Source organism: Zasmidium cellare (genome assembly GCF_010093935.1).
Source record: "Zasmidium cellare ATCC 36951 unplaced genomic scaffold M409scaffold_39, whole genome shotgun sequence".
Lineage (NCBI taxonomy): Eukaryota > Fungi > Ascomycota > Dothideomycetes > Mycosphaerellales > Mycosphaerellaceae > Zasmidium > Zasmidium cellare.
Window position 1 is genome coordinate 115,334 of NW_022986983.1, and position 24,529 is coordinate 139,862.

The 24,529-nt window shown below is 54.4% G+C and overlaps 10 protein-coding genes across 10 annotated transcripts; 5 read left to right on the top strand and 5 right to left on the bottom strand.

Annotated features, from left to right (window-relative positions):
* Window positions 1-274: 274 nt before the first annotated feature.
* M409DRAFT_69548 (uncharacterized protein) lies at window positions 275-2,101 on the top strand (the record flags this gene model as incomplete). Its single annotated transcript, XM_033818346.1, has 1 exon — window positions 275-2,101. The coding sequence occupies one exon, from the start codon at window positions 275-277 to the stop codon at window positions 2,099-2,101; it is 1,827 nt and encodes a 608-aa protein (XP_033662629.1).
* Window positions 2,102-2,182: 81 nt separating this feature from the next.
* Window positions 2,183-3,215, bottom strand: M409DRAFT_69549 (uncharacterized protein; the record flags this gene model as incomplete). Its single annotated transcript, XM_033818347.1, has 3 exons — window positions 2,183-2,752; window positions 2,804-2,851; window positions 2,904-3,215. 3 exons carry the CDS (start codon window positions 3,213-3,215, stop codon window positions 2,183-2,185), a joined length of 930 nt encoding a protein of 309 aa, XP_033662630.1.
* A 394-nt stretch (window positions 3,216-3,609) lies between these two features.
* On the top strand, window positions 3,610-4,641 carry M409DRAFT_27799 (uncharacterized protein; the record flags this gene model as incomplete). Its single annotated transcript, XM_033808732.1, has 1 exon — window positions 3,610-4,641. The coding sequence occupies one exon, from the start codon at window positions 3,610-3,612 to the stop codon at window positions 4,639-4,641; it is 1,032 nt and encodes a 343-aa protein (XP_033662631.1).
* Window positions 4,642-4,817: 176 nt separating this feature from the next.
* Window positions 4,818-5,366, bottom strand: M409DRAFT_27800 (uncharacterized protein; the record flags this gene model as incomplete). Its single annotated transcript, XM_033808733.1, has 3 exons — window positions 4,818-5,003; window positions 5,108-5,247; window positions 5,339-5,366. The coding sequence occupies 3 exons, from the start codon at window positions 5,364-5,366 to the stop codon at window positions 4,818-4,820; spliced, it is 354 nt and encodes a 117-aa protein (XP_033662632.1).
* A 395-nt stretch (window positions 5,367-5,761) lies between these two features.
* Window positions 5,762-8,349, bottom strand: M409DRAFT_27801 (uncharacterized protein; the record flags this gene model as incomplete). Its single annotated transcript, XM_033808734.1, has 4 exons — window positions 5,762-6,016; window positions 6,072-7,049; window positions 7,105-8,115; window positions 8,170-8,349. The coding sequence occupies 4 exons, from the start codon at window positions 8,347-8,349 to the stop codon at window positions 5,762-5,764; spliced, it is 2,424 nt and encodes an 807-aa protein (XP_033662633.1).
* Window positions 8,350-10,879: 2,530 nt separating this feature from the next.
* M409DRAFT_58823 (uncharacterized protein) lies at window positions 10,880-12,124 on the top strand (the record flags this gene model as incomplete). Its single annotated transcript, XM_033814008.1, has 1 exon — window positions 10,880-12,124. One exon carries the CDS (start codon window positions 10,880-10,882, stop codon window positions 12,122-12,124), a length of 1,245 nt encoding a protein of 414 aa, XP_033662634.1.
* A 1,093-nt stretch (window positions 12,125-13,217) lies between these two features.
* On the bottom strand, window positions 13,218-15,199 carry M409DRAFT_69553 (multicopper oxidase; the record flags this gene model as incomplete). Its single annotated transcript, XM_033818348.1, has 3 exons — window positions 13,218-14,844; window positions 14,898-14,953; window positions 15,008-15,199. The coding sequence occupies 3 exons, from the start codon at window positions 15,197-15,199 to the stop codon at window positions 13,218-13,220; spliced, it is 1,875 nt and encodes a 624-aa protein (XP_033662635.1).
* Window positions 15,200-16,471: 1,272 nt separating this feature from the next.
* Window positions 16,472-19,351, top strand: M409DRAFT_27804 (uncharacterized protein; the record flags this gene model as incomplete). Its single annotated transcript, XM_033808735.1, has 1 exon — window positions 16,472-19,351. One exon carries the CDS (start codon window positions 16,472-16,474, stop codon window positions 19,349-19,351), a length of 2,880 nt encoding a protein of 959 aa, XP_033662636.1.
* Window positions 19,352-19,742: 391 nt separating this feature from the next.
* Window positions 19,743-21,113, bottom strand: M409DRAFT_69555 (uncharacterized protein; the record flags this gene model as incomplete). Its single annotated transcript, XM_033818349.1, has 1 exon — window positions 19,743-21,113. The coding sequence occupies one exon, from the start codon at window positions 21,111-21,113 to the stop codon at window positions 19,743-19,745; it is 1,371 nt and encodes a 456-aa protein (XP_033662637.1).
* A 656-nt stretch (window positions 21,114-21,769) lies between these two features.
* Window positions 21,770-24,132, top strand: M409DRAFT_27806 (uncharacterized protein; the record flags this gene model as incomplete). The annotated part of the gene is made up of 4 exons (XM_033808736.1): window positions 21,770-21,856; window positions 21,912-22,055; window positions 22,105-22,716; window positions 22,780-24,132. 4 exons carry the CDS (start codon window positions 21,770-21,772, stop codon window positions 24,130-24,132), a joined length of 2,196 nt encoding a protein of 731 aa, XP_033662638.1.
* Window positions 24,133-24,529: the final 397 nt, after the last annotated feature.

Sequence of the window (24,529 nt, forward strand, 5' to 3'; positions counted from 1 at the left end):
GGTGGTGAGGATTTTCATCAAGAATAGTAAGTGATACGAAGAAGAAGGTCGAGAGTGCGAGTTCATCGGCAGGGGGTTGGATGTCTTGGCGTGAAGGATGGCCTGCAGCTCAGCCCGACAACGTAAGACGACCAACATTCTGAGACGCACATGACTATGGCCTCTTCAGCACTCTACACCGCGGTAGAGCATGCCGGATGATGCAGAAAACAATGCCTTGGAACTGCAGAAGCTACGCCGGTCGTCTGAGGACGAGGAAGCGGAGGAAGGCACCATGCCGGGACACCCCAATGAAGCTCATGATGACGACGAGACCGACGCCTTGGTGGGAGGTGCAGAGGCGCAAAGGCCTGACAGCGAGCGAAGCCAAAGACTGAATCGGCGAACAGTCCGCAAGCTGGACAGTATCTTGCTACCCTTCCTGGCGATCCTGTTTCTGCTGAACAGCCTGGACAAGAGTAACATAGGCAATGCTGAGACTGCAGGCTTCACGTACGACACGGGCCTTTCCCGTCACGATGTCAACAAGTCCATGGCCCTGTTCTTCTTCGTGTTCGTGCTCCTGCAGCCTGTGGGAGCAGCCTTGGGGAGACGCTTCGGGATGAAAAGATATGTGCCCGTGTGCATGAGCTTATGGGGATTGAGTACCATACTGCACATTTTCGTCCGCAAGAGATGGCATCTGATGGTATTGCGAGTTGCAATAGCCACGCTGGAAAGCGGCTTCTACCCGACAACAGTGTCGTATCTGTCGCTCTACTACACCAAGTACGAGTTCGCCTTTCGATTGGGATTTTTCTACGGCATGACCGCCGTGGCAGGCGCACTCGGCGGCGTGCTGAGCTGGGCGGTATTCTCTAACTTTCCAGGCCGTCACGACGACGACCCTCCCATATCGACACCGCCGCGACAAGCTGTAGAGAGCAGCGGATGGAAGAGCTGGGAGATACTGTTCCTGATAGAGGGCTGCTTGACAATGACGATTGCGCTTATTGGATTCTTCTGGCTGCCACACTCTGCGGAATCAGCCTGGTTCCTCACGAAGGAGGAAAGATGGTGGGCAGAAGAGCGTATGAGGCTGGACACGAAGAACAACAAGGGTGCTGATGAGGACGCTTTCCGTGGTCATTCAGTCCATGGCGGTGACGACGTCGAGAGGCCAAGCACTGCCGACACCGGGGACGACCATGGTGGAAGTGAAGCTCACGACCGTCTTCTCGCTGGCGGCGAAGTCCATGGATCTGTGAGGAAGACCATTGAGGCGAAACCAGGCACATCAGCTACGGAGGACTCAGGTCTGACGAGAAATGATATCTTGTCCGCCTTCTCCAACTACAAGATCTGGCACCTACTGATCGTGAACATCCTGAGCGCGATACCTGCAACCGCATTTGGTGTACTTCTCCCAATACTGGTCAAGGAACTTTCACCCTCGCTCAACTTGTCCCCAGCTGCCTCCAACTTGCTCTCGGCGCCGCCATTCGCGTTCGGTGCAATCGTGCTGTTCATCTTCACGATATGGTCCGATCGCAGTCGACGCCGCCTCGTACCCATCATGTTTGGCCTCTTGCTACTCCTTATCGGACTAACCATGGCCATCATGTCGCCAATCAACAATTACTGGCTGCGATACTTCTCGCTTTGCGTATTGCTTTCGGGCTCGTTCATTGCATCGCCGCTGACTGTAGCCTGGCTCGCAAACAACACACCTGAGCCAGGGAAACGCGCCATTCTCCTCGGAATCAACGGTTGGGGCAACCTCGCAGGCGTCTTCATGGCCCTGTTGTTCACTCCAGAAGATGAGAAGACCGGCTACGTTAGATCGTTCGTCATCCTGCTTATTTGCTCTCTGATATCGCTTGCCGGGTTTGTTGCGTTCCGGACTTTCCTCATTCGCGAGAACAGGTTTCGAGACAACGTCATTCGAAGCTGGAGCGAGGAAGAAAAGGAACGCGAGGATATCTACGGCGATGTACCTGCACCTGACACCTTGGCTGGACGCATAGGGAAACGGCTCGGGCTGATTGCATTTGCAAGAACTTTGGGTCTGGAAGAGGCACGACACGGTGATGAGAAGATGACCTTCCGGTACACCCTATGAAGAGACGTCGTTGATGTATGAGATACCCCAGCTTATACAGAAGTGCTCATGGAATATATGCCAGCCCGATCACCAGCCATTTCATTTCAAACCATAGCTGCTATCAAACTTCTTCCTCACATGCTCCTCCACCGTCTCGCCACTCTGATCATCCGGATTGAAGGGGTTCTTGGCGCTGAAATTCCCCTCGTAGAAGCAAGGAACACTATACCGATCATCCCCAGCAGCGTTAACGACTCGGTGGACCGTCGAGCGATACGCCCCATTCGTCCACTTCTGCACCAGATCCCCCATGTTAACCACATACCTGTCCTCCACACTAGGCACATGCAACCACTCATCATCGGGAGCATAATACACCTGCAAGCCCTCCTTGCCAGGCTGCTGGAGCAGCATCGTGATGGCACCGAAATCCGTATGCTCACCGGCGCCGAATTGCTTCGGATCCTTGGAGGTGTGAGGAGGATAGTGCAGGAGTTTGAGGTTTTGAACGGGGTCTTGTGTGAATGAGTCCAGGACTGAGATGGGGTGGCCCAGGCCTAGGACCAGCATTTCGAGGAGACTTCGAGCGAGTGTGAGCATATGGTTGTAGTAGTCTGTTATTGGGGCGCGGAAAGAGGCGAGGGGTAGGGTTGGCCATTGATTTGGTCCCTGGATGTTTGTTAGTATGGGAACCTGAAGTAATTGTGCGAATGCCCATACCTGTCTAAACCCCTTCGCATACTCTTCTTCCTTGCCGATGTAGAAACCCTTCCCATTGTCAGCTTTCTACCTACGACAAGCAAACCAGATGACACGATACTTCTTTATCATCCGCCAAAGCCTTCTTATCCAGCACCTGCTCCTTCATACGCTCGTAGCCATGTCGTGAGGGGCTATTCTTGAGAGACAACTTCTCCTTCTGCTCAACAGGCAGATCGAAGAGCGTCTTGCAGCACTTCAACACGCCACGCTGGGCCTCCAATGGCACACCATGTCCAACAATTTGCAGAAAGCCATACTGCGAGCACGCCGACTTGACCTCGTCGACGACTTTCTTCTTGGCTTCTGGTGAAGCTGAGGGATCAAGATAGGGGCTGATGTCGATGATGGGGATTTCTTTGCGGGGAGTCATCGTCGTCTTGGAAGCATTGACTAGACGGCAAGGTCACCAACATAGTTATTATAGTGAACATACGTCTCCAATTAAACTCGCATGTCCCCGCGATAACAAGTCAGCGCTGCTGCTGTGTGGCCGAAGGAGCGAGGTGTACGGGACTCGCCTAATTTCAAGCTAGCTTCAAAGAGTTTAAGAGGGTGGAGCTTGATGATCTTGCTCTTGCCTTGTAACGCCGATTGTACAACTAGACTTCTGGACAACAAGCATCAGAAACTTGTAACTGCTTGGAAATCATCTCCATCTGAGCCCTCCAAACGAAAGGCGCAATGACCCAACGATGAGCCTCCAACGTGAAGCCAACCACGACCAACGCTAAATCGCAGGTGAATGAACACCGGAACGCCCCAAAATGGCAGCTGCAGCGCCCCCAATGCTGGCTGCAGACATGTACACGCCCAAAGCCGACGACGACACATGGCCAACGGAGTTGGATGATCTACAAGAACCACCAGCCAAACGCCAGAAGCTCAACACGGGAGTCAAAGCCATCGACCAAGCTCTTGATGGGGGCTTCGATTTCGGCAGCATACACTGCATCACTGCGGAGCCAGATCAAGAAATTAAAGAGGTTCTCCAGACACTGCTTCTTTCCCACCTTTGCGGCTCGACACATGCCACGACCACGGTCATTGACAGCTCACTCTCCTTCGACCTGTTGGGATTGTATCATGCACTGGAGAGCTCGTCGAAGGAGTCGCAGAATATGAATCAGGACGCTAAGGTGATGCTGGAGCGCCTCAAAATTATGAAAGTCTTCGACTGCATCGGACTCGCGGAAGCCGTGGGAGAGTTACGCGAGAATCTGGAACACCCACCAGAAGATGTCCAAGCCAAGCCAGTCCCAAAGAGCACCATCGAAGACAGCGAAGATGAAGATGAGATGCTCGACGATCCGCTTCCAAAACGACAGCCGCCCATGCCAGCACCAGACGAGACGAAGAAAGAGCCACCGAGACACCTTCTCATCATCGACAATATCTCCAAAGTCATCAGCCCGCTGATCAAGAGCAACTACACCAACGGCCAAGCAGGTCTGGCATCACTGATGAGGTCGCTGCGGCATATCGCCCGTGAGCATGAGCTCTGCACTGTGATGTTTAGCACAGCCAGTAATAAACCCGCGACGGAAGACGATACGGCCAGTCTGTTCGCATCTTGCACGATCCGACCTGCTCTGGGGCCGACGTTTGGCCAATTGTTGGATGTGCATTTGTATCTGCATCAGATTCCTTCTCGAAAGGTCGCGGAAGCGGATAACCCGGGAAGTACGGTGGAGATGGTGAATATTCTGGAAGTGGTGCAAGACAGTATTGGGGTGCGATATGGACGATGGGCGCCATTTTTGTGCAAAGCCGACGGAACGCTGACAGACTTCCCATGAGATCAAAGCCGTCCACATTCATAGACTTCAGCGAGAAGCCGTCCTCTGTGACCGGTGTATCATCACACCTGTTCCAAGTCGCATACACGTTCCTGTCCCGTACATATATACACTTCCTTTTGACGAACGACCGCTCTTTATCCCCCGACCCAATCCCTCTTCACAACACTCCCCCATCACGCCCCCTTGGGATTGTTACTCGAATACGTCGGCAGCAAATTCCCATGCTTAATATCCTTCTCCGCATCGCTCGCCTCCAACAGTCCCAAACTCCGTATTTGTCCCGCGTTGGGCGCATCGTCTCGAGGCGTGGCGGCTTCGCGTTTGCGGTAGGCGGCTTGGAGGGCGGCGATTTTGGTGGCCTGTGATATCACACATATACACTTAGCATATGCCCAATCTTCTGCACGAAAGATGTTATGGGTGTATGGCGAGGGTTGTGGTTTGTGGTGTTGGTGTGTATTACCTCTTTCCGATGATGCAAACACTCATAATAATCCTCCAACACCGGCGCGCATTTCTTCTTGCCAGAGTCGTCTTCGGAGTTGGTGTTCACGACGTAGCAGGCGAGGACTTCCTGCCAGAAGGGAAAGCAGCGGGAGGGACCTGTGAGTGAAGTGGGAATCAGCCATGGTCTTTCGCTTCGTGGGTGTCCGCAGAAGCTTCTCTCGAGGGTCGTGGTAGGATTGCGACATACCTCCAGCCAATCCATATCCCGACGCCATGGTTGAATGTTCGTGAAGAGGTCGAGGGTGTGTTCAATGGCGGCGTGAGCTCCCTCACGATGTCGCAGCCAATCGCCTGGTGAGGTCTCGCGCTGACCAGCGCTGGACATGGCTTGGTAAAAGTCATGGGACGAAATTGTCCCTCTATGAAATGTTACACAGCGCCAGATCATTGCTTGCTTGCTCACCAAGAAAGAGGGGAAATGCACATGAAGACGTTCCACAACGTGCTCATCATTTCGTGGCATTGTTTCGACACAAGCTATATACTCGTCCCGCCTTTCCTGTGCAGCAAAGATCACATTCTTTTTTCCAAGATGTAACCTCCTTTCCCGCAGGTCATATGCAAAGTTCGTCCGAGTATCCAACCTCTTCAATTTTCCAAGCTTGTGTCCCTACTCCTCATACGCGAAAGCCTGGCTAGCCTTACCGCCGCACGCTCTCTCGAGGGTCAAGAAGGCGTAGTGACTGCCAATGACGGGTCGAGCAAAGAAGTTTGGTCCAGGGAATCCACCGTCTCCCTCAGTGTTGTGCAGATCCGTAAAGGGACGGTCTGTGTTGGTCTCATTCAGCCACTTCGCGACCTTGTCAAGGATCTGAGCTCGTGTCTTCTTTCCAGCAACAGCAGCAGCTTGGAACTCCCAATCGGTCTAGCAATCGACGGTCAGCGTGCTGTCAAATCAACAAAATCTTCGCAATGCTTACCTTTGTGTAGAAGTGGCGAGAGTCCAGGGGCAAGCCATACTTCTGCATCGCAGTGACGTACCAGCGGGACTGCGTCTTGTAGATGTGGTCTGGGATGAAGTTGCTCGAGTCGTCTTTATTGCCTGGAAGCAACGGCTCCTGCGAACCTGCACGATGCATCTCCAAGCCGCTCGGCGTTGCGTTCAGGCTGGGATGGAAGCACAGAAGTGCGTCGGCGTAGAGTGAGTAGATCGTGGTCCAGCTTCCTTGCCAGTCATATGCCAACTTGGCTCGGCCGCCATCACGCGCCATACCCTCCTTCTCCCAGGTCTTGATGTACTTTTCGCTGATGTTGCGGTAGTGCTTTGCGTCCTCCTTCTCTCCAACGATCTCGGCGAGCTCGCTCATCGCTTTGATGCCAATGATGCCTTTGAGGGCAAGATTGGTCATCAGTGGCAACCAGCCGGCGAAGTCATCCGTGCAGAGTTGATTCTCTGGATACAACGAGTACTCCACGAGGTAGCCAGTCCATTGCTTCCAGAGGCGGTATGTACGGGAGACCCATTTCTCTGCTTGATGCTTGGCTGTGACGCCTCCCCACTGGTCGTCAAGACCGAAAATGCCTTCGCGGGTCTCCAAGACCGCAGGCAGGGAGAATGGGCTGACACTGTCGGACGCCTCAAGGCTGGCAACATCCTTGGGCTTGCCAAGAGCACTCCATGGGCTTTGAGCCTCCGAGCTGGAGTCATATTTCAGACTGTTGACCAAAGCCAGACCCATGATCAGCATGTCACCACACTCCTCCACTGGCATGTATTCATCTCTTCCGTCTGGATGTCCCGTCATGTTGGGGAAGTGTGTGCCGAGGTCGTGCATGGTATAGTCGTTGGGGTATTGGCCGCTAAGCATGTGCTCGAGGAGAGGCTCAAGCAAGTAGGCCAGCCACTTGGGGTTCGTGTAGAGGAAGAAGGGGAACGCCGGGAAGATGACATCGACAGTCTAGATGACAAGTCTGGTCAGCACATTATTTCGGTCTGCAAGTCTCAAGGCTTACCTGGCAATTGCCATTCGAGCTGATCTCTTTCAGGAACAAGATTGGGTTGTCGGGTGTGCCACTGAATACGGTAGCACCAAGCACCTGTCTGGCACTCAACTCGATAATGTCCTTGTAGCTATCGCTACCGCTGGCATAGGCATCCTTGGCAACCTTGACGGAATAGTCGAGGGCGAGAGCGAACGCATGCTTAAAGTCTTCGTAATGGAACGAGATCAGCGCATCATTGGTGAAGAAGTACGACATCCACAACGGCCGCATCATGGTCAATCCCCTCGAGGAGGCGAATTGGGTCACTGGATCCTGGATGTGGGTGACGGTAAACAGGATACTATCCTCGACCGCTTCGTCTGTGTACCCATCTCCACTGAGATTGAACGACTTGCTGAACGCGAATACCGGCTCTTCGTCCATGATGTTGCGGAATGAATCATCAACCTCGTTCTTCAGAGTGCCGGTACGCGAGAATCGCTGTCGGAGAAGGCCTGAAGTGCCAGATTCATGGCTGGCATGGGCTGGACCAGTGAAATGGAGGGTGCCCCATTCCGCCCGGTCTTGCCATTCTGTGAACAGTTCCTCGTTGCTCCTCTTTACTCGCCAGGTCTTGAGCTTCCTGGCGTTCTTCTCATGGGTCTCGTGCAAGTCCCACTCGATCCTGGAGCCACGGTTGCCGCTAACCCATTGGCCGTTCAGATCGAGATAGATGTCCAAGTTGAAGTTTCCCTTGACATGGACTGTCAGGTAGCTGGCGGGAATCGACTGCCGCAGAGTCGACGTCGGCGTTATCGGGGAGAGGAAAGACAGGACAATCTCGACACTGCCATTGGCGGATTTGGACGATGGGATTGCATACGACAGGTTGGTCGTCGAAGCATCATACTGCGCACCAAGATATTTGGGAAACGCTACGGTATAGTGGTTACTCTCGCGATCCAAGGAGTCGTGCGGTCGGCCGAGCAAAGGATATACTGTGTTGGTGTCTGGGACCGAGGCGAGGACACTGAAGCCCATCTAGGCAGCTCCGTCAGCTGGACTGATCACTACGACTCGGCTCATCATGCCTACAGACTGTCCCGTGTAGAACATTGGCCATTTCGACCAAGGCTCATCTCTCGCGTTGGCCAGCCAAGTAGAGAGATACGGGCTGCGAACAATGAGCGGTAGCACCGGCGGCGTGAGCGTCGACGCAGCGCTGAGGCTGGCCAGCAAGCTGGCGGCCGCAGCGATCACCGCGCCGGAGCGCATGATGGCAAGTGAAATAGGAGGAGGAAGAGTAGGCAGAGCAATTCCTGCCTTGCAAACGCGGTGATGGGTCAAAAGCTATCCACGAGTCGCGGTGGGCAGGAGAACCAGATCAGCTCGAGGAGCTCCAGCGGCCATGTGCTCAAACCTTACTTGGGCTGGCCGACGCTACGCGACGAAGGAAGGGTCGTCTGACACGCTAGGATGAAGCCAGAGGTTGCGATGTGTGGTTGCGGTAGTGGTCACGAGCAGCATCTCCCTGGCAGCGGGAGGAAACGGTTCGGACGTCATGCGGTACCTGATCGCACGTCGCTCGGCAACGCACATGTGATGTTGTGAAACGTCAACAACCTTGAAGGGCTGAAACGATCGGCCTTGCATCGCAGATATAGATTGCTGCAGCAAGATTAACTATTGTAGAACCACCGAGCCATTCATCAATCTATTATCTGTGCAAGAGAAAGGCGTTCCTCCGACTTTGAGAATGTATGCATCCTGGCTACTGGAAACGCTGCCCGCTCGCGGTGGGGAAAAGTGTGGGGTTTGTCCGGCTCTGCTGAATGCCGGCAATTCTGCTGACGCTGGTAGACGAGCCACGATTCATGTCTTTAAATTCGGTGAAGTAATGTTGCAGAGCATACGATTGTGTCGGCATCTATGATGACACACTGTGAACATGAAACGTAGCTGAAATGGAGACCCGATGAGAATCCTTCCTCGGCATTGGCAAGTGAGCTCAAATATAACTTGGCCAAGAGACCTACCGGACTGGTGGAGGTGGAGATGCTGCAACTTTTGGTGGCGTTTGCCAGCATCTTCAGTTCCGGAAGCTGGCATTCCGTACTAGATGAACCATCCAGCAGTGCGATCATAGCAACGATGCTTGAGGCCATCAGTCCTCCGGTATGCCGAATCCCATGATGAGCGACGGACTCGTACGTGCTGAACTCTGGTCGAACAACATCGTGTTTGCGGTTGGACCAGAAAAACGTTCAACAATAGCAGGATGCCCACTGTCCACGTGAAGGGATCTTCGGTCGAATCTCTGGTTGAGCTGAAGCCCGGCGTCGATGAGATCGTGAAAAATACACGCAGGATGGAGCAAATCATACCCGTTGCGAAGTCCACTTGTCAGAGAGAAGTTGACTTTGGGGAGAGGGGGTGTCGGTCTGATGGCCGATCCCGTAAAGCGCCATGATTCAGTGGGATCGAAACCAGTGATCTTGTACAGGCTTAGTCGATCACATGCGGAAAGCATTAGCCTTTCCTGGCAGTTGTCAGCCGTGTCGCTGCCTCCGCTATATGTATGTATGTGTGTTAGGGGTCGGTCCGGCTGGCTTTCCAATTCCAAATCGTAGTATTGTTCTCGTCCATACCCTCGTCCTCCGCGCTCAAAGTGGAAGATCCATCTCCGTTGCCCACGAGCTGTCTAAGCAATCGCAAGTAAGATCCAGAGCTTAGTCGCTCCAAAACTTGGAGGGAAAACGGTGCCAGGTCGCTCTTGCTGTGTCAACCCACTTTGAGCGGAACGACGAGGGTATGTCGAGATTCGAGGCGGCGTCGGCCATGGCGTGCTCGCGCGTGCGCGATAGGGCAGAGGGGGTTTATTTCTGTACGGACGAGAGCGCACGAGACTCCTCCAGCCCAGACTACCCACTAGCAGCTGCAGAAGTGAAGACAGCGTGCTATTGTTGCGATCTAGGAAGTGCGATGTGTGCTGTATCTCCGGAATCGTGTTGCTGCTGAGAATGCAAAGAGATCTGGTTTCGTTCACAGCGGTCAATTCTCGATCTCCGGAGGGGACGTGGTGATTTTGTTGTAGCGATGGATGAAGGATTGCAGTCGAGCAAAACCCGTCGTGAGAATCGATCCCAGCCCTACGTCATCGCGAAAATTCGGCCCGCAGCTGCAATTGCTCGAAGCGGCTTGAGATGAGGGGCGCCTTCCTCCAGTGGTCTACCAACAGCGACACCTCTTGTTGTTGGCCACGGCTGGAGCTGGCGCTGATGGCTGCGCCAGTCGTTGTCCATGGATGTCCGCATTTCGTCCCGAATCGAACGTCCAGTCCGCCATTGCGGCAGAGCGCGACAACAGCCTGCACGCCCGCACGCGCACAATAATAACACATGCACATGCGTGCAAACCGGGCTGTCGACGGCGGCAAAGAGGCGGTCGTCAGCGCCGGGATCGATCAGGCGCTGGGAGCTTATCTGGTCCCAGAAGCGCACCACAGAGCCTCCCAGCCAGCTCAGGCCTTAGAAAGTATGACGCCGCGATCTGCAAGCCTCTAGCCGATTCGTGTATGACATTATACTGCTGCGGGCATGCAGGCACCGCGATTATTAGCACCAGCTCTTGCACGCGCCAGACCCTCTGCCATGCTACTTTCCCCCCCCAAGCAGCTGGTCTGCCGTTACACAACTGACTCTGCTCCGCCCTTTCAGATCCGGTATCCTTGCTGTCCATCGTAGCCACCGCCCTTGCTCTTACCCCTCAGGCTCGACAGGCGCGAGCCCTCGCATGACTGCCTCTCATGCCACCGAGACAAGACCCGTCGTCTAACGAAGGCGACAATCAGAACAAGTCTGGTCGAAGCAGTCAGCCATTGGTCATCGTCTCGGAACGAGGCCGACACAGTGAAGCCTCACGCCGCATTGTACGGGCACAGGCTGCGCGTGCGAGCGCTGCTCAGAGCCGAGAGACAAGAGCACGGAACCGCGAGGACAGGCATCAGAGAGACGGTCCTCAGACGCCCACCGACAGCAATCCTAACCAGTCCATACAGCCACAGCCGCAACAGTTCCAGCCCAGCCAGCCCAATGTTCAGGTCCACGATCCACAGAGCCAAAGTCGTGCTCAATTCCAGAACCAATCCTTTTCTCGCACGCAATCCCAATCGCAATCGCAATCCCAGTCGCAGTCGCAGCCGCAGGAACAGCCCAGCACCGAGGAAGCAAATCCGCTCAAGCCTCTGGTCGCTTGGATGACCAACGTTCTGAAGCTTTCCGCGACGTCCTTCGCCGCAGGCGCTGCTATCCTTGCCAGCACTGGGAGACCGCAGCTGTCGAACGCGAGCGATGTTCTTTCGGCCGCCGGTGGCATGTTGGCGGACAGCGGCAACGCCATGGAGTCGGTGCAGATTTCGGGTGGCTTGTTCAACCGCCAACTTCCAATCGCATTGCCTCGGGGCTTTGCAATGCTCCAGCAGCGTATATCTCTATCCGATTCGTACCTGGTCCTGATCAGTCGCACGGCATGCTTCGACTTTGGCAGCCCTGGCGTCGAGAATCGCCTAAACGAACTGCTCTTCGATATCGTTATGACTTCAGCTACCGCAACTCTTTCTGGCTCGCAGTTGCCTGGTCATCCAATCCAGAGCCATCTACGCATTGCGTGCACGTGCTTGACCATCTTCCAGGGGCAACGAGCGGACGGTCAATCGTTTGCAGGTGACCGAAAGTACAACACCGGTCTGGAGGCCGCTTGGGCAGAGGTCACAGGTCTGGATCAGAATGCTCTTAGAGAGCCCAAGTCGGCGGAGGCAGCTTTGTGGGCTGTGTTCATCATCAGTGTCACCTGCGGCTCGACTGTCAAATTCTTCAATCAACTGCTCTGGGGATTACTGCAAGATTTGCAACTTCGATATTGGGAGCAAGTGCGAAACGTCTTGATCGACTTCATATATCCCGGCAGCTTCTTGGATGAGCCATGCAAGCAGTTCTACGACAAATTGCAGGGAACTCAGCCCGACCAGACCGATCGGATGATCATGACTTGAAGTTGGTGTGTTCAGGCTTGGAAGAGGAGGATGGCCGCGCAGGATCTTCGGCGGTCCAGGTCTGATCGAAATAGGTGGCAGAAGAATGGACGTACACCAGGCGAAGAGTCATGTTGAGGCTACGGTGTGAGCCATCGGCCGGCCCTGTTTTCGCGAACGCCAGATGATATCGGCAAATGTCCCCAGGACAGCGCACTAATCCCGTGCTTGGACGTAGAGACCTCCCGAATAACCAGGCTGGGTGTGTTGAAAGAGGTGTCGAGCACAAAAAGTCCAGGGGGGCTTTGCTTCGGAATTGCTCTGTGGGTAAGACCCAAGAACAAAGAGCGATGTACTCGCAAGGGATGAAGATGCAAGAGCAGGTCGAGCCTTATCTTCCGCGGCTGGAGCTCCATGGAAAACCGGATTGTTGGAAACAAGGAGCACACTAGACTGTTATGGCTGTGCTGAGCTGCACGAAGATGGAGTCAAAAGTCATTCGCGCACAAGAGATTGGAGAAAACACAAAGGCTAGGAGAAAAGACCCGCCAAAAACGGTGTCTCGACCGGAGAGGGGCAGGCGAGCAGTGATGAGAGGCTGTGGCAGTCTCGAGCCGGGCGAACCTGATGAGAATGATCTACGACGTTGCAGCGCGTAGACGACAAGCGCTGAAACGCTGTGTCTTTTTGGCGTGAGATTTGTCTGGCCAAAGATCGTCGAGATACCCTGGATTGAAAGAAACTCAATCGCGTTTGCCGTTTTGGTGTTTAGCGTCGTTCTCGACGGTTTCACTCTGATGATGCCCCTTTGCCCGCACGCACGCGATGTTCATGCACCTGGACCCCTGGCTTGCGTGTCCTGGTTCTCGGGTCTCGTGATACCCATGTGCATATATATGTAGGCGACTGCGTTTAGTAATCGAGGAAGCACAGCCGGGCAAGATACGAGGCGCTCAAGTAGAGCTTCCTCGTTCTGGGGATTCGATACACTATCAAAACACAAAATCTTGGTTGGACATCATATCGCAGTACATTCCACTCCCTCAATATTCAGCACTGACTATCGACTCCATGCTCTCACTACCCATCCAAAACCAATACACAGCAGCTCCTACTACCTCCCAATCCCATTCCCCCCTCCCCCATTCTTCCCATACTCCCCAGGCACGACCGGCCAAGCATCCACCCCATCCAAAAACGCCACCGCCATGCCCCCGGCCAAATGCGGCTGAATATGACAATGCAGCATGAACGCCCCGGGATTAACAACATGATACCTAATCGCCAACCACGTCGGCGCCCCGGCCGCCGCCGGCGTGATATACCCATCCCTCAGCAACGGCGTCTCGAAATTGAACGCCTGCGGCTGCGCGAGCGCGGCTTCCTCCACGGTGGTGTGGTTCCAGACCCCGACGCCGGAGCCGATTACGTAGGCTTTGTTGCTGTGTTTGTGCATCGGGTGCGGTGGGCCGAGGGGTTCGGTGGAGACGATAATAAGGTCGATCCAGGTGTTGTTTTGGGTGCGGATGACGAGGTTGGGGGTTTGGGCGTCGATGCTCGTGGGGTTGTAGAGGAGGGGGGCGTTTTCGGCGAATTCGACGGGCTGCATTGGGTAGGAGGTTGTGCCGTCGAGAGTCCATTTCCAGGGGGCGCCGGCGCGGGCGAGGCGGAGGATGTGCGTTTGGTCGACGCGGCGGGATGGTGGGGCGTTTTCGAAGGGGAGGAGGAGGGTTTCGTTTAGGAGGGTTATGTTGGGGGAGATGGGGAAGCCGCCGTAGGTGAAGGAGGGAGTTGAGGGGGTTTGTTTCCAGGGGTTGCGGTTTTGGCCATTTCGGCCCCAGCCGCCGTTGTGCCAGCCTCGACCTCCTCCTCCTCGGGTGTATTTCATCGTTGCGAAGCCGCTGATTAGTTGGTTTAGGCCGAAGTTGCTCGCTCGTATGGTGTAGGAGCCTGGGCGTTTGTTGAGTTGTACCATGACCGAGTAGCGTTCGCCGTTGAAGATCTGGAGTCCATCGACTTTTTGGGGCACGACATAGCGACCGTCCACGGCGTATACCCACATGGGATGCTCGTCGATGGACAGGACAGGTGCTTGGATAGCCGTGGCGCTGATGAAGTTGAACGAGACCCATCCGTCTCGTGGATCGACGTCGAACTCTTGCAAAGGCGAGTTGGTAGCCTGGCAACCAGTGATTATCTCCGGCAGCGCGCTGAGATTTGCCGTGTAGTTGGCCTGGGTAACCGGCGTGAAAGGCGAGCAGCCATTCTCACTCATCCAGGTGCCCTGCAACGGACCGTCGAAGAGTGCCTGAAAGGGAGGAGCCAACGCTTGATGCTGTTGGGCTTCGGTCAAGCAGTCGACTCTTCCTTTACCATTGATGAGTATACTGTTCGTACAGTAGACGTCTGCATTGGTGGCGTTCTCGATCTGCAAATACTCTGCCGACGTGACATGGCTCCAGTCTGAGATTGTAACGAGCTGTGGGTTCTCTTCTGCTCTTGCCAGCGATGCCAACACACCAGGATCGCTGCTGATCTTGCTGAATGGCATTGCCTGTGTGGCACATGGTCTGACGTAGATTGGTCCAAATAAGCCGTCATTCAACTGTGATCGATAGTGGCCATGGTACCAGTAGGTGCCATATTCGGTAGCGGTCCACTTGTATAGAAACTCCCCTTGCGGTGGGATGGGCTTTTGGGACAGGCCGGGGACTCCATCGGACCAAGGGGTATTAAGCTGTCTGTCGCATCGATCAACGAACATGTAGTGCAGTGTTAGATCGCCTGCACCTACTCAATGCCATGAAAATGAACTGGAGTCGATTCATTCAACTTGTTGCAGACGAGAAACTGGGAGAAGTCAGTCGAGATGATCCCTCCAATGCAGTATTGCCTTGACTTTACCTCCACCTCATCGTACTGGTCGATGACAAGCGCTGGCCCAGGAGATTGTCCATTGACTAGGATCTGCGGCCGTTCGAATCCGTCGGGTGCCCTTGTTGCCCATGCCAGCTCAATGGAGAACTGTTGTGTTGCTGCATAAGACCAAGAATCGAAAAGAATCACAGAAATAGCAAGAAGTGGGAAGAAGGCCATGGCGCACAATGTGATCTTGTACCAGCCGAGCGAGGGACGATGAACATATACTAAAACCTTCAGGATCAACAGCAGCCACGAGTGTCTGGGGCCATGGTGGTCTCCACATGGTGCCTAGGGAACAGGACAAGAGTTCGGTAGACCCTAAGGAGATCTTGGTAACAGTACCTAGGTATTGCAGTGGCTTTCAGCTGCTTGGTCGAGGCACCACCAACCTGCAGCATTTGCAGACCGTCTGCCAATAGTTCTTACCTCATGCTGATCGGCACAATCGTGGTGAGGCTTGCATCGCAGACAACGAGGCTGTGCTGATTGGTGTTTCCCAAAAAGCCATAAGACCAGCCCCAAATCTCGCGAACCCGGTTTTACTAATGGCGCGCGTGAGGATCATGAAAAATTGCCGAATTCGTCGTCCAAGAAATCTGGCGTGCCGCAGGTATATCGCCGAGGGTACGCCATACGGTAGTCATTCGACAGCAAGGGCGGTCCTGTTGAAGGCTTGCATTGGGCATGTCTGCTATGACCTTCACATTCGCCCCCAGTGTGAATGAGCAATACGCATCGGACCAGATTGACTTATGGCTGATACGGACCATCGCATCTCGACTGCTTGAACAGTGCGGCCATGGTCCCTGTAGCTGAAATCCAAGACGACTGTAAGAGCCGCTGCGTGCCGTACTTGCAGAAGATTCGGCTGGAGCAATCGTCTGTTCGGGGTCGTCTTGGGGCTGAAATGCTCGCTTGTTGATTTGTTGTCCTCGCTTCCTGTCTCAAACCTGCCCTAGCAGACTCCGCTCGACAAAGTACGAAGTTTGATGAATCTCCTGGAGTGTACGTACCATGCAGACTGGCCCTTGAGGATCCTGAAGGAGATGGGGAGAATGTATACATCTGCGGCTGAAAGGTCTAGCCATCCTGAATCTTGGCCGTCTCCAAAGGGCTGGCGCGCATCGTGGCAAAAGTACCAGTCTCATGAGCGGGCACATATGCTCGCATTAGACTGCTATCTTCAGTCTGGCCATGCGGTAAGGATTGGGAAACGAAGAAGTGAATGTGTGACATGCGAGGAGGTCCTGGGAAGGTTGGAGCTCGGTCGCGGCCCGAGCCGTTTGTTTACCTTCGTCAACATCGCGACTTCTCCACTCGAGATTTGGGAGATGTTCAACAATTGCGCGCGCACCAAATCACTCACTTCCACGTATGACATAACGAGCAGCACGCATATGGTAGCGGTTCAGCAAAAAGAATAGAAGGGCACGCGCACCGATCGTCATGGCACATTCAGCAGCCGCAGCAGCGAGAACGCGACTTGCCAGCAGCAGGGCGAGCTCTCCCCAAGACGACAACACATTCGCCACGGCCACAGCGACGAGTTTCAAGGATGCAATCCATTCAACACCTCAAGTGGGCTATGATGCGACCGAAGACGACATCCCGCTCCACTACAATCAATTCCCAGAGCCCTCCGAGGCGGGCAGCGACGGCAGCGCCGACATGTCCATTGAGCTTGGACGGGGCATCAAGCGAGGCGCTCGTAGAGATCATGACATGTCATCGGAGCTGGTTTTCAACTTCGGAAACGACAACAGCCAGTACAAGATTACGGGCACTCCTCCGGTCAGACCCCGCAAGCCCGATGGCACATTGAGAAAGGAGGCTTCAGTTCGACGCGCAACCGAGTCTGCACGAGCAAATGAGGCGCCGAAAAAGGGCACCCCTGGCCAGAAGCAAAGAGCAGTATCAGACAACATGCACGTGAGGCCTGGACAATCGCAACCACCGCCAGCGATGGGCACTGTACGCAGCTCGCGCTTCGTAAGCTCGCGACATGCGTCTGCAAACTACGGCGTCATTCCCACACGATTCACCACCAATGGTGGCCTCGAATCATCCCAGCAAACACCTCGCCAGCAGGTACAGGGTAATGCCACCGTACAGTCGGCAGTGCACACGATCAGCCAGTCATTTGTATTGCCAGACTTTCCCGACATCACGGAGCTTGTGTCGGGCATGCGAAAAGACGGGACACCTCTGGTCAAACGAACGAACGGAGGCCGCTCCAGGTTTGCGTCTACCACGTACAAGCCACTAGCTCAGGATCACGCCGCCATAGAAGGCATCGCACTTCCCGAGGATGAGAAGGCAATATTTGTGTCTCTGCAACACGCTCGTGAGAAGACCGCAAGGCTTGAGTCAGAGAACAGTGAAGCACAGAAGCGCATTGAGGAGCTTGAACTTCAAGTCGCCGAGATGAAGCATCAACTACAGTTGGCAAGTCGGCGACCCGACAGCGCCTTGGGGTCGGAGGATGATACCTTGGACGCAGCAGGCTTTCAGACGGATAAAGCCAGACTGCAGGGCAAAGTTGCAGCCCTGCAGGAGCGTCTGTCAAAGTCCGAGCGTAAGATCAGCGTTGCAGAAATCACCTCCACCCGAGTTGTCAAGGAACGGGACGGTCTGGTCACGCAAATTGCAGCAGTATACTTCCAAAACGAGGAGCTCAGCAGTGAAAACCAAGAGTTGCGCACTGCTCGGGCCGAGCTTTCTAAAGAGAACGAGGAGTTGAAAGACACGGTCAATGAACTACGGGACGAGAATAACAGGCTGAAGAACATGGAGAGTGAGGTGGAAAGGAATCAAGCCTCAGGTGCGCAGAGCAAAGTCGAAAAGAGGCGTCAGCAGGAAGTCAATCATTTGAAACGAACTCGGTCGACCAAGAAGTCTGAGGAACCACGCACTCTTGTTGATGGAGAGGTCAGCCGTGAGCCAAACCACCGCCGTCAATCCAGCGACCATCATGACTCCACCTTCGTCCGAGACTTAGCTACTCGAATCGAGCTGGAAGTACGAAAGATGAGGGAAGACGCAGCTTCCGGGACTCAGCCTCGCAACGATGCCCGGGATCAGCGTACGGCAAATGGGCGTTCTAGGTCTCGATCAAACACTCGTCGCGCTTCTCTGAACGAGAACCCCGTGTCTCTCAAGCGACACATCTCCGCACCTGCTACGACGAACGCCAACGAATCCCGCTCGACGAAAGAATTCGATGTTCCTGGGGGTTCGAGACACACGAAAATCGATGGCAGGATGACGGTAGCCCAAGAAGACCTGACCGAGCTCAGTGTGTTGGATCCTGAGGACGTTGCCAATCTGCGTAGGAAGCTGGAGGAGGAGAAGCGATCAGGCCGCCTTCGGAAGCGAACGTCCAGCAGGGTCGACATGGAGACAGATGATACAGCTCGGTCGGTCTCGAGGCAGAGCATGCCACGCAAATCATCACTGAAAGATTTGGCTGGCGGCGTCGAGGATGGAACTGGCCGTTTCAGCCTGCGTGGCGACGATGTCTCCAGGGTTACAAAGACTGTGCGAGTCCAGTCGCCTCACTCGTCGCAGGATATCCTGGAGCCGCAGCAGGACACCGAGACTGGCAGCATTTCCATGGTCAGCAACACCAGCCGTCGTCGACGACGCAATTCCGAAACTGAGGGGATGACTTCAGCATTCATTGTGCCAGATATCACACTGCACGGCTCCCAAATGCCAACGACGACTGGTAACGCTTGCATTGACCACAACGTCGCCAGATGCACTGTCTGTGCCAAGGGTGAACAGGAGGTGTCGATACCTAAGCCAGTCCCAGCCAGCGATCGAGACGTAGGCGACGTGACCGATGCTACGATTCGACCTTCCCAGCCCCCTGAGGAAGCACTCGCAATGGTCATCAAGAACCTTGAAGACGAGATCAAGCACTTGAAGCTACAACGCGAGTCTCAAAACAGGCTGTACAACCAGCACGAGCCGGCGATCTCCAAGCGTCGCAGACAAGACGTTAAAGCCAAGATCGATGTCCTGACGGCACATATTGAGAAGCGAAGCGATCAGGTCTATGCCTTGTACGATGTCGTTGAGGGTCAGAAGCAGCAGGCGGAAGCCGCCATGGCGAAGGGAGAGGAAGTCAAGGGAACAACCCAGCAAGAGATCGATGAGACGCTCGAGAGCATTGGAATCGACCCTGTGCAACTGTCCGGCCATGTTGGCAGAAAAGCACCCGTGGGTCTTGGCGATGGAGACGACTTGAGCGAGGAGAGTGTTTGGGAAGGATTGAGTGACATCAGCAGTGAGGACGAGGTTCATGGATTTGGTAGGAAGTGATGAGAGGAGGATAGTGTTTCGCGTTCTTTCGTTCTTCTGGCGAGGAGTTGGGTGGTTGAGGGTTATTGTTCGGTTTGCACGTGTTCGAACTCATGTTTTGTCGTTGTTGAAAGCTACGCGGTCGTCTTGGGTTTGAGTCTCTCGCTTCATGGTTGCTTCGACTCCTAACTTCGGTGGGTTGAGTCGGCTGCTTTGATGCGGAATCTTGTACTCCTCTTGACAGCACGTATGATAGACATAGACAGAGTGATTACTTGACAAGTTTGGATATCATTCGCTGGAGCCTTAGGATCATCATCAATTGTTTTACATTTCCTCATGACTGCTTCACAATCGCAAGCGCTCGAACGCGTCACTCTCATAATAGCCACGTCTTTCAGTTGTTCCATGATCAGTTCGCCTTCTGCGCCGGGACCTTGGTGGTCGGACGCCTTTTGATGCTCAGCAGATTCTTCAATTTTCGAAGTCGTGATTCCCGCTCTTTGTCCGTCCGTGCAATCTCCTCCTTCGATGGCTGAATGGATGCAGTTTCGCTCGCAGGTTCATCATCCGTCTCGTCGACGTTTTGAGGTGCGGATCGTCGTCTGTGATCACGTGCTGCGGTTGAAACGACTCGCTGCAAGACCTGGCAGGCATTGAGACCATCGAGACTACCGGTGGCCTTTTGGGTAATCGCGTTGCGCCAGGGACAGTGGTCGCGGTGCATTTCGGTGAGATCGAGGATGCCTGCTTCATCGCCCTCGTCGTTTGGCGTGTGGTCGCTGCTGCTAGTGCCAGGTCGCTTGTAGTCTGGTTGATACATCCACAAGCCCACGCGCTGGAAGCAAGCGTCGCAATGGAGTAGGTCGTTGCCAGATTCTGAAGAGCCTCGCCAACCATGCATGGCGATCTCGAAGGCTTTGGATTTACTCACCTCCGAGGAACCACCAAGTCCCAATAGTTCGCGTGGGAGATCATTCATGACCTTGTCGTTGAACGATTCCAGTGGTCGCGTCTTGGCTTGTTCTATCGACTTCGAGATGTTGAGAAGAGAGTGCACTCGTTTGTGAAGCTCTGGCTGCCAGACAGATGGTCGCACGACTTGCAATCGGTAAATGTCGTCTTTGCAGCCCTCTTGGCGCCAGAGGCAGGATTGACCATGGCCCTCCACGATCTGAGACTTATACCGTTCCGTGAGAGCTTGTTCGAAGGACAAGTCTTCTTCCTCTTCCTCCTCCCCTTCTTCTTCTCCTTCCTCTTGCTGTTCTGCTGCCGCTCTGCTCTGCTCTGCTCGCCTCGCTATATCCACGCTCACGACCACCCGTCTATTGCACCCACCTTTGCAAGCGACGGTATTAACATCAACACATGTCCACCCTCGCTTCGCCCATTCAACCTCATTGATCGCATCAGGTTTTGGGTGCCAGAGACTGACGCTGCCAAACGTCTTCAGTCGTGCGAGGAATGTCTCTTGCGACCAAGGTGAGAAGTTCGGCGGTTTCGAGGGCGAGCTGGTGTTCCTCGCGGACGGCTTGCCCGCGAGAGATATGACTGAAGTGTTAGGAGTGAAGCCGCTGAGGGAATCGTTAGATGTGCTTTGGCGCAATCGCTTTCTTACCCTCTCGCGAGCTTCGTCGAAGGCGGCTGCAGAAGAGCGCTTGCTGCTGGAGGTGGACCCAGTTGGCTGGGGGGCTGTTTGTGTCGAGGGCGCGCTGGCTGAAGTGGAGAGGGCATCCAGCGCTCTGTAAAACTTGCGCTTCGTCGTAGCGATGGCTTCGGGCATGTTTGCGAGTGTGTCTTCTGTTGCCAAAGACCCGGTCAGGATGCACCGGAAATGTCGGGTGAGTGTGAACAAAGAGCGAATGCCGACGTCGTCGTTGTTGGAGAGAGGCAGGTGAAGTCGTAGCTCGCGCGCTAAGAAACCCTCCTTTGCAGCTGCGTCGCGAAATCTCGTGACGTGAGCACGACCTACACCTACTTCCTATCCTCCTACCATCAGTCTTCACTTCGTCGATGGGCACACGGCTGATTGCAGGACAGTATGCCGTAGATCTCTGTCACCTCGCACTCGGCTCGGATGGCTCATGAAAACGCCGTCATAGAGGCCTAAAAGGCTTAAAAAGGCTATCTTGAGCGAGTGCTGACATGCTCCATCCCGGACATCAGTCACACCACCCTAGAACTCGGCATTCGGCCGATAACATTACTCTCATCCGCGGAGCGCAACACCATAGCGAGGCTGAGGACTGCAGGGTAAACCGCCAGTCATCCCGGTCTCCTTCACGTAAACATCGTTTCGGCACGGAGCATTCAGCTTCCCTTCAGTGCTACTCCCGGCATCGGCTACGCTACGCCTACCGTCCCTGTCTTGATATCATCGACATGATTTGCGTGAATTCGTGAAGAGCGTCCACCGCATCGCCTCCCTGCGTACACGAGATGGATCCTCCTCCACCTCCGGCTTCGACCGACGCCACTGGCGTACAACATATCCGCCTCGCTTGTCAGGCATGTCAACGTAAAAAGGTAAATTACCCCAGCAGAGTCTAGAGTCGACCCGACGAGCCTAACGTAAGCAAAGATCAAATGCGATAGAACCTTCCCATGTGGGCAATGTCAGCGGTCCAACCTCCAGTGTGCCCAGAGCACTCGCAAGCCTCGAGTCAAACGCGTTGGAAAACGTGCTGTCGACTCGGAGCTGCGCAGCCGCATAACGAAACTTGAGGTTTGTCTTGGAGACCATCTTGACAGATTCGCCATCTGACATAGCATAGAGCCTTGTCGAGAGTCTCAGTGGCGAAGTCGGGCTGCAAGAAGAAGAAGATGTTCCTCAAGCTGTTTCCCCGGACAAACCGGAAACACCAAGGGAGCAGCATGATACACCGTCGCCGAGTGTTGGAAAGTACATGGGGAGCCCGTTCTGGGCGACGCTCGTTAACGAAGTTCAAGCGTTGCGAGACGCACTGGAAGAAGATCCATCAGATGCGGAGCCGGCTATAGTCCATCCAGTCCCTGCTTCGACAAGTACACATGAAGGATCAATAGAACACGATCTGTTAATCTGTCCGCCGGCCTCGATAAGCGTTATGCCTGGCGCTTTACTAGACCCGCCGCCTGCAGTACTGAAGCAACTCGACGAAATATTCTTGAAGAACGTGGACCCTGTCTTCAAAGTACTACACAGACCCACAGTCGAACGTCTCCTCCAGGGGGATAGCTATTTCGGCCAGGCGCCAGATGCTCCTCCGAACAGGGCTCTAAGGGCTACGATGTGGTTTGCGGCAGTGACAACGATCAGTGACGCCGAATGCTTTGCTCGTTTCCGCCAGTCACGTAACGAGCTGCTGCACTTGTACAGGAGGCACGTCGATGTGGCAATGGCACAGGTGAGTGTCTACCAATGTCAATCCACCAAAGCTCGATGAAACCACAATCTAATCGGATTCTAGGCCGACTTGATAAACACAAGTGACCTCGCAACGCTGCAGGCATTCGTGCTCTACACAGCATCCGCCAGGATAACGGATCGCAGCAGGAGAGCATGGACCATGACAGGACTGGTGGTACGCATTGCACACGGAATGGGACTTCATCGCGAGATTGGGACCGATTCTCCATACATGAAAGAGATCAAGCGAAGACTATGGCACCAGATCCGTGTGCTCGACGCCTTCTCCGCAGTTGATCGTGGAACAGAGCTCCTGGTACAGATGTCGACATCCGACACGCCTTTACCGAGTAACGTGAATGACTCCGAGTTCAACGAGTCGACCGAAATAATAACGAATCGAGAAGAAGGTCTGAGCGATATGACCTTCAACCTGATGGCACACTGGGCGACGACTTTGACTATGAAACTATTAACGCCAGAAGAAAGCGGATCCAAAGGACAAACGTGGCAACAACGACTAGACTCGTCGCTGAGTCTCGGCAAACAGCTACGAGAGAAGTACTTGCAATACTGCGACCTCTCGATCCCGTTCCATAGGTTCCTCTACACGGTCGGCAACTCCATGGCGGCGTCGAGCGTACTACGAGCTGTACGGCCAATGCAGAAGCACGTCTCCAGTGTCCCTCCGCGCGTCGATTCGCCTTTTGTCCTGCAGCTGGCCGTGAACAGTTTGAAAGAGAGTGAATCGACGCATGTAGATCCCGAGACGGAAGGATGGCGATGGATCTTCTGGGTGCAATGGCATGCCCTTGCTGTAGCTCTCGCAGGCCTCTGCTCCATCCGAGACAATGAGCTAGCAAGCACGGCGTGGCAATATGTCGACAAAGCCTACGAGCGCCACGCCCGCCATGTGGCAGACAGTCGCAGCGGCATGCTCTGGAAACCCATCGAGAAGCTGTACAAGAAAGCCTCAGCTTTCCGAGACGGGGCGACAGCGACGACGGCAACGACAACGACAACGACCTCCCCGCGGCATAGCATGAGCATAAGCGCCCTCACCATCCCACAAGAGAACATGGAGAACCTATCCATCAACATGCCCTCATCTACAAGCACAGCACCGACCTACCCCGTCAGCTCAACCCAAGCCCAACTCCCCGTCGGCGCCATGCCCCTCTCAGGCGTCCTGAACGCATCGATGGATTTCCCGTGGTCGGAGGGATACACCGGCACGTCACCGCTGCAGATGGGCGATATGAGCTGGATGGACTGGGAGCGGATCATGGAGGATATCTCCGGGTTGCAGAACTCGGATTCTGCGTTTAGCGGTCCGAATGTTACGATGGGGGATGTGCAGGCGATGAATATGGGGGGTGAGTGGCCGTATTCGATGCAGGGGAGTCGGTTTTGATTTGTGGATGGCTGGATCTGGGGGTGTATATATTGTATCGACTGTATCTATACGTACTCGGCTCACGGTACCCTCCTAGTTCCGGTCAAAGTGGAAACCTGTGGGACTTCCATTTCTCCAACCTTTTACTAGCGACTGCACTGATGACTGCACTGATGACTGCACTCTAAGCTGCTTAGATGGCTTAGGAGTAGTGGGTATGAATGTTCGAATTTGAGCTGAATTTGAACGCCGAGGATAGTGATGGAAAGGGGACACCAAGGGGTCATACACAAGCAGAACAGAGAGCATTCAGAGCTCGGTTTTGTCAACTTATGTTGTAGGTATCACATTCGTTTCGCCGCCTCCTAACGATCCAGCCTCACTGCAGCAAACGCATGAGCCTGGCCTACAGCTT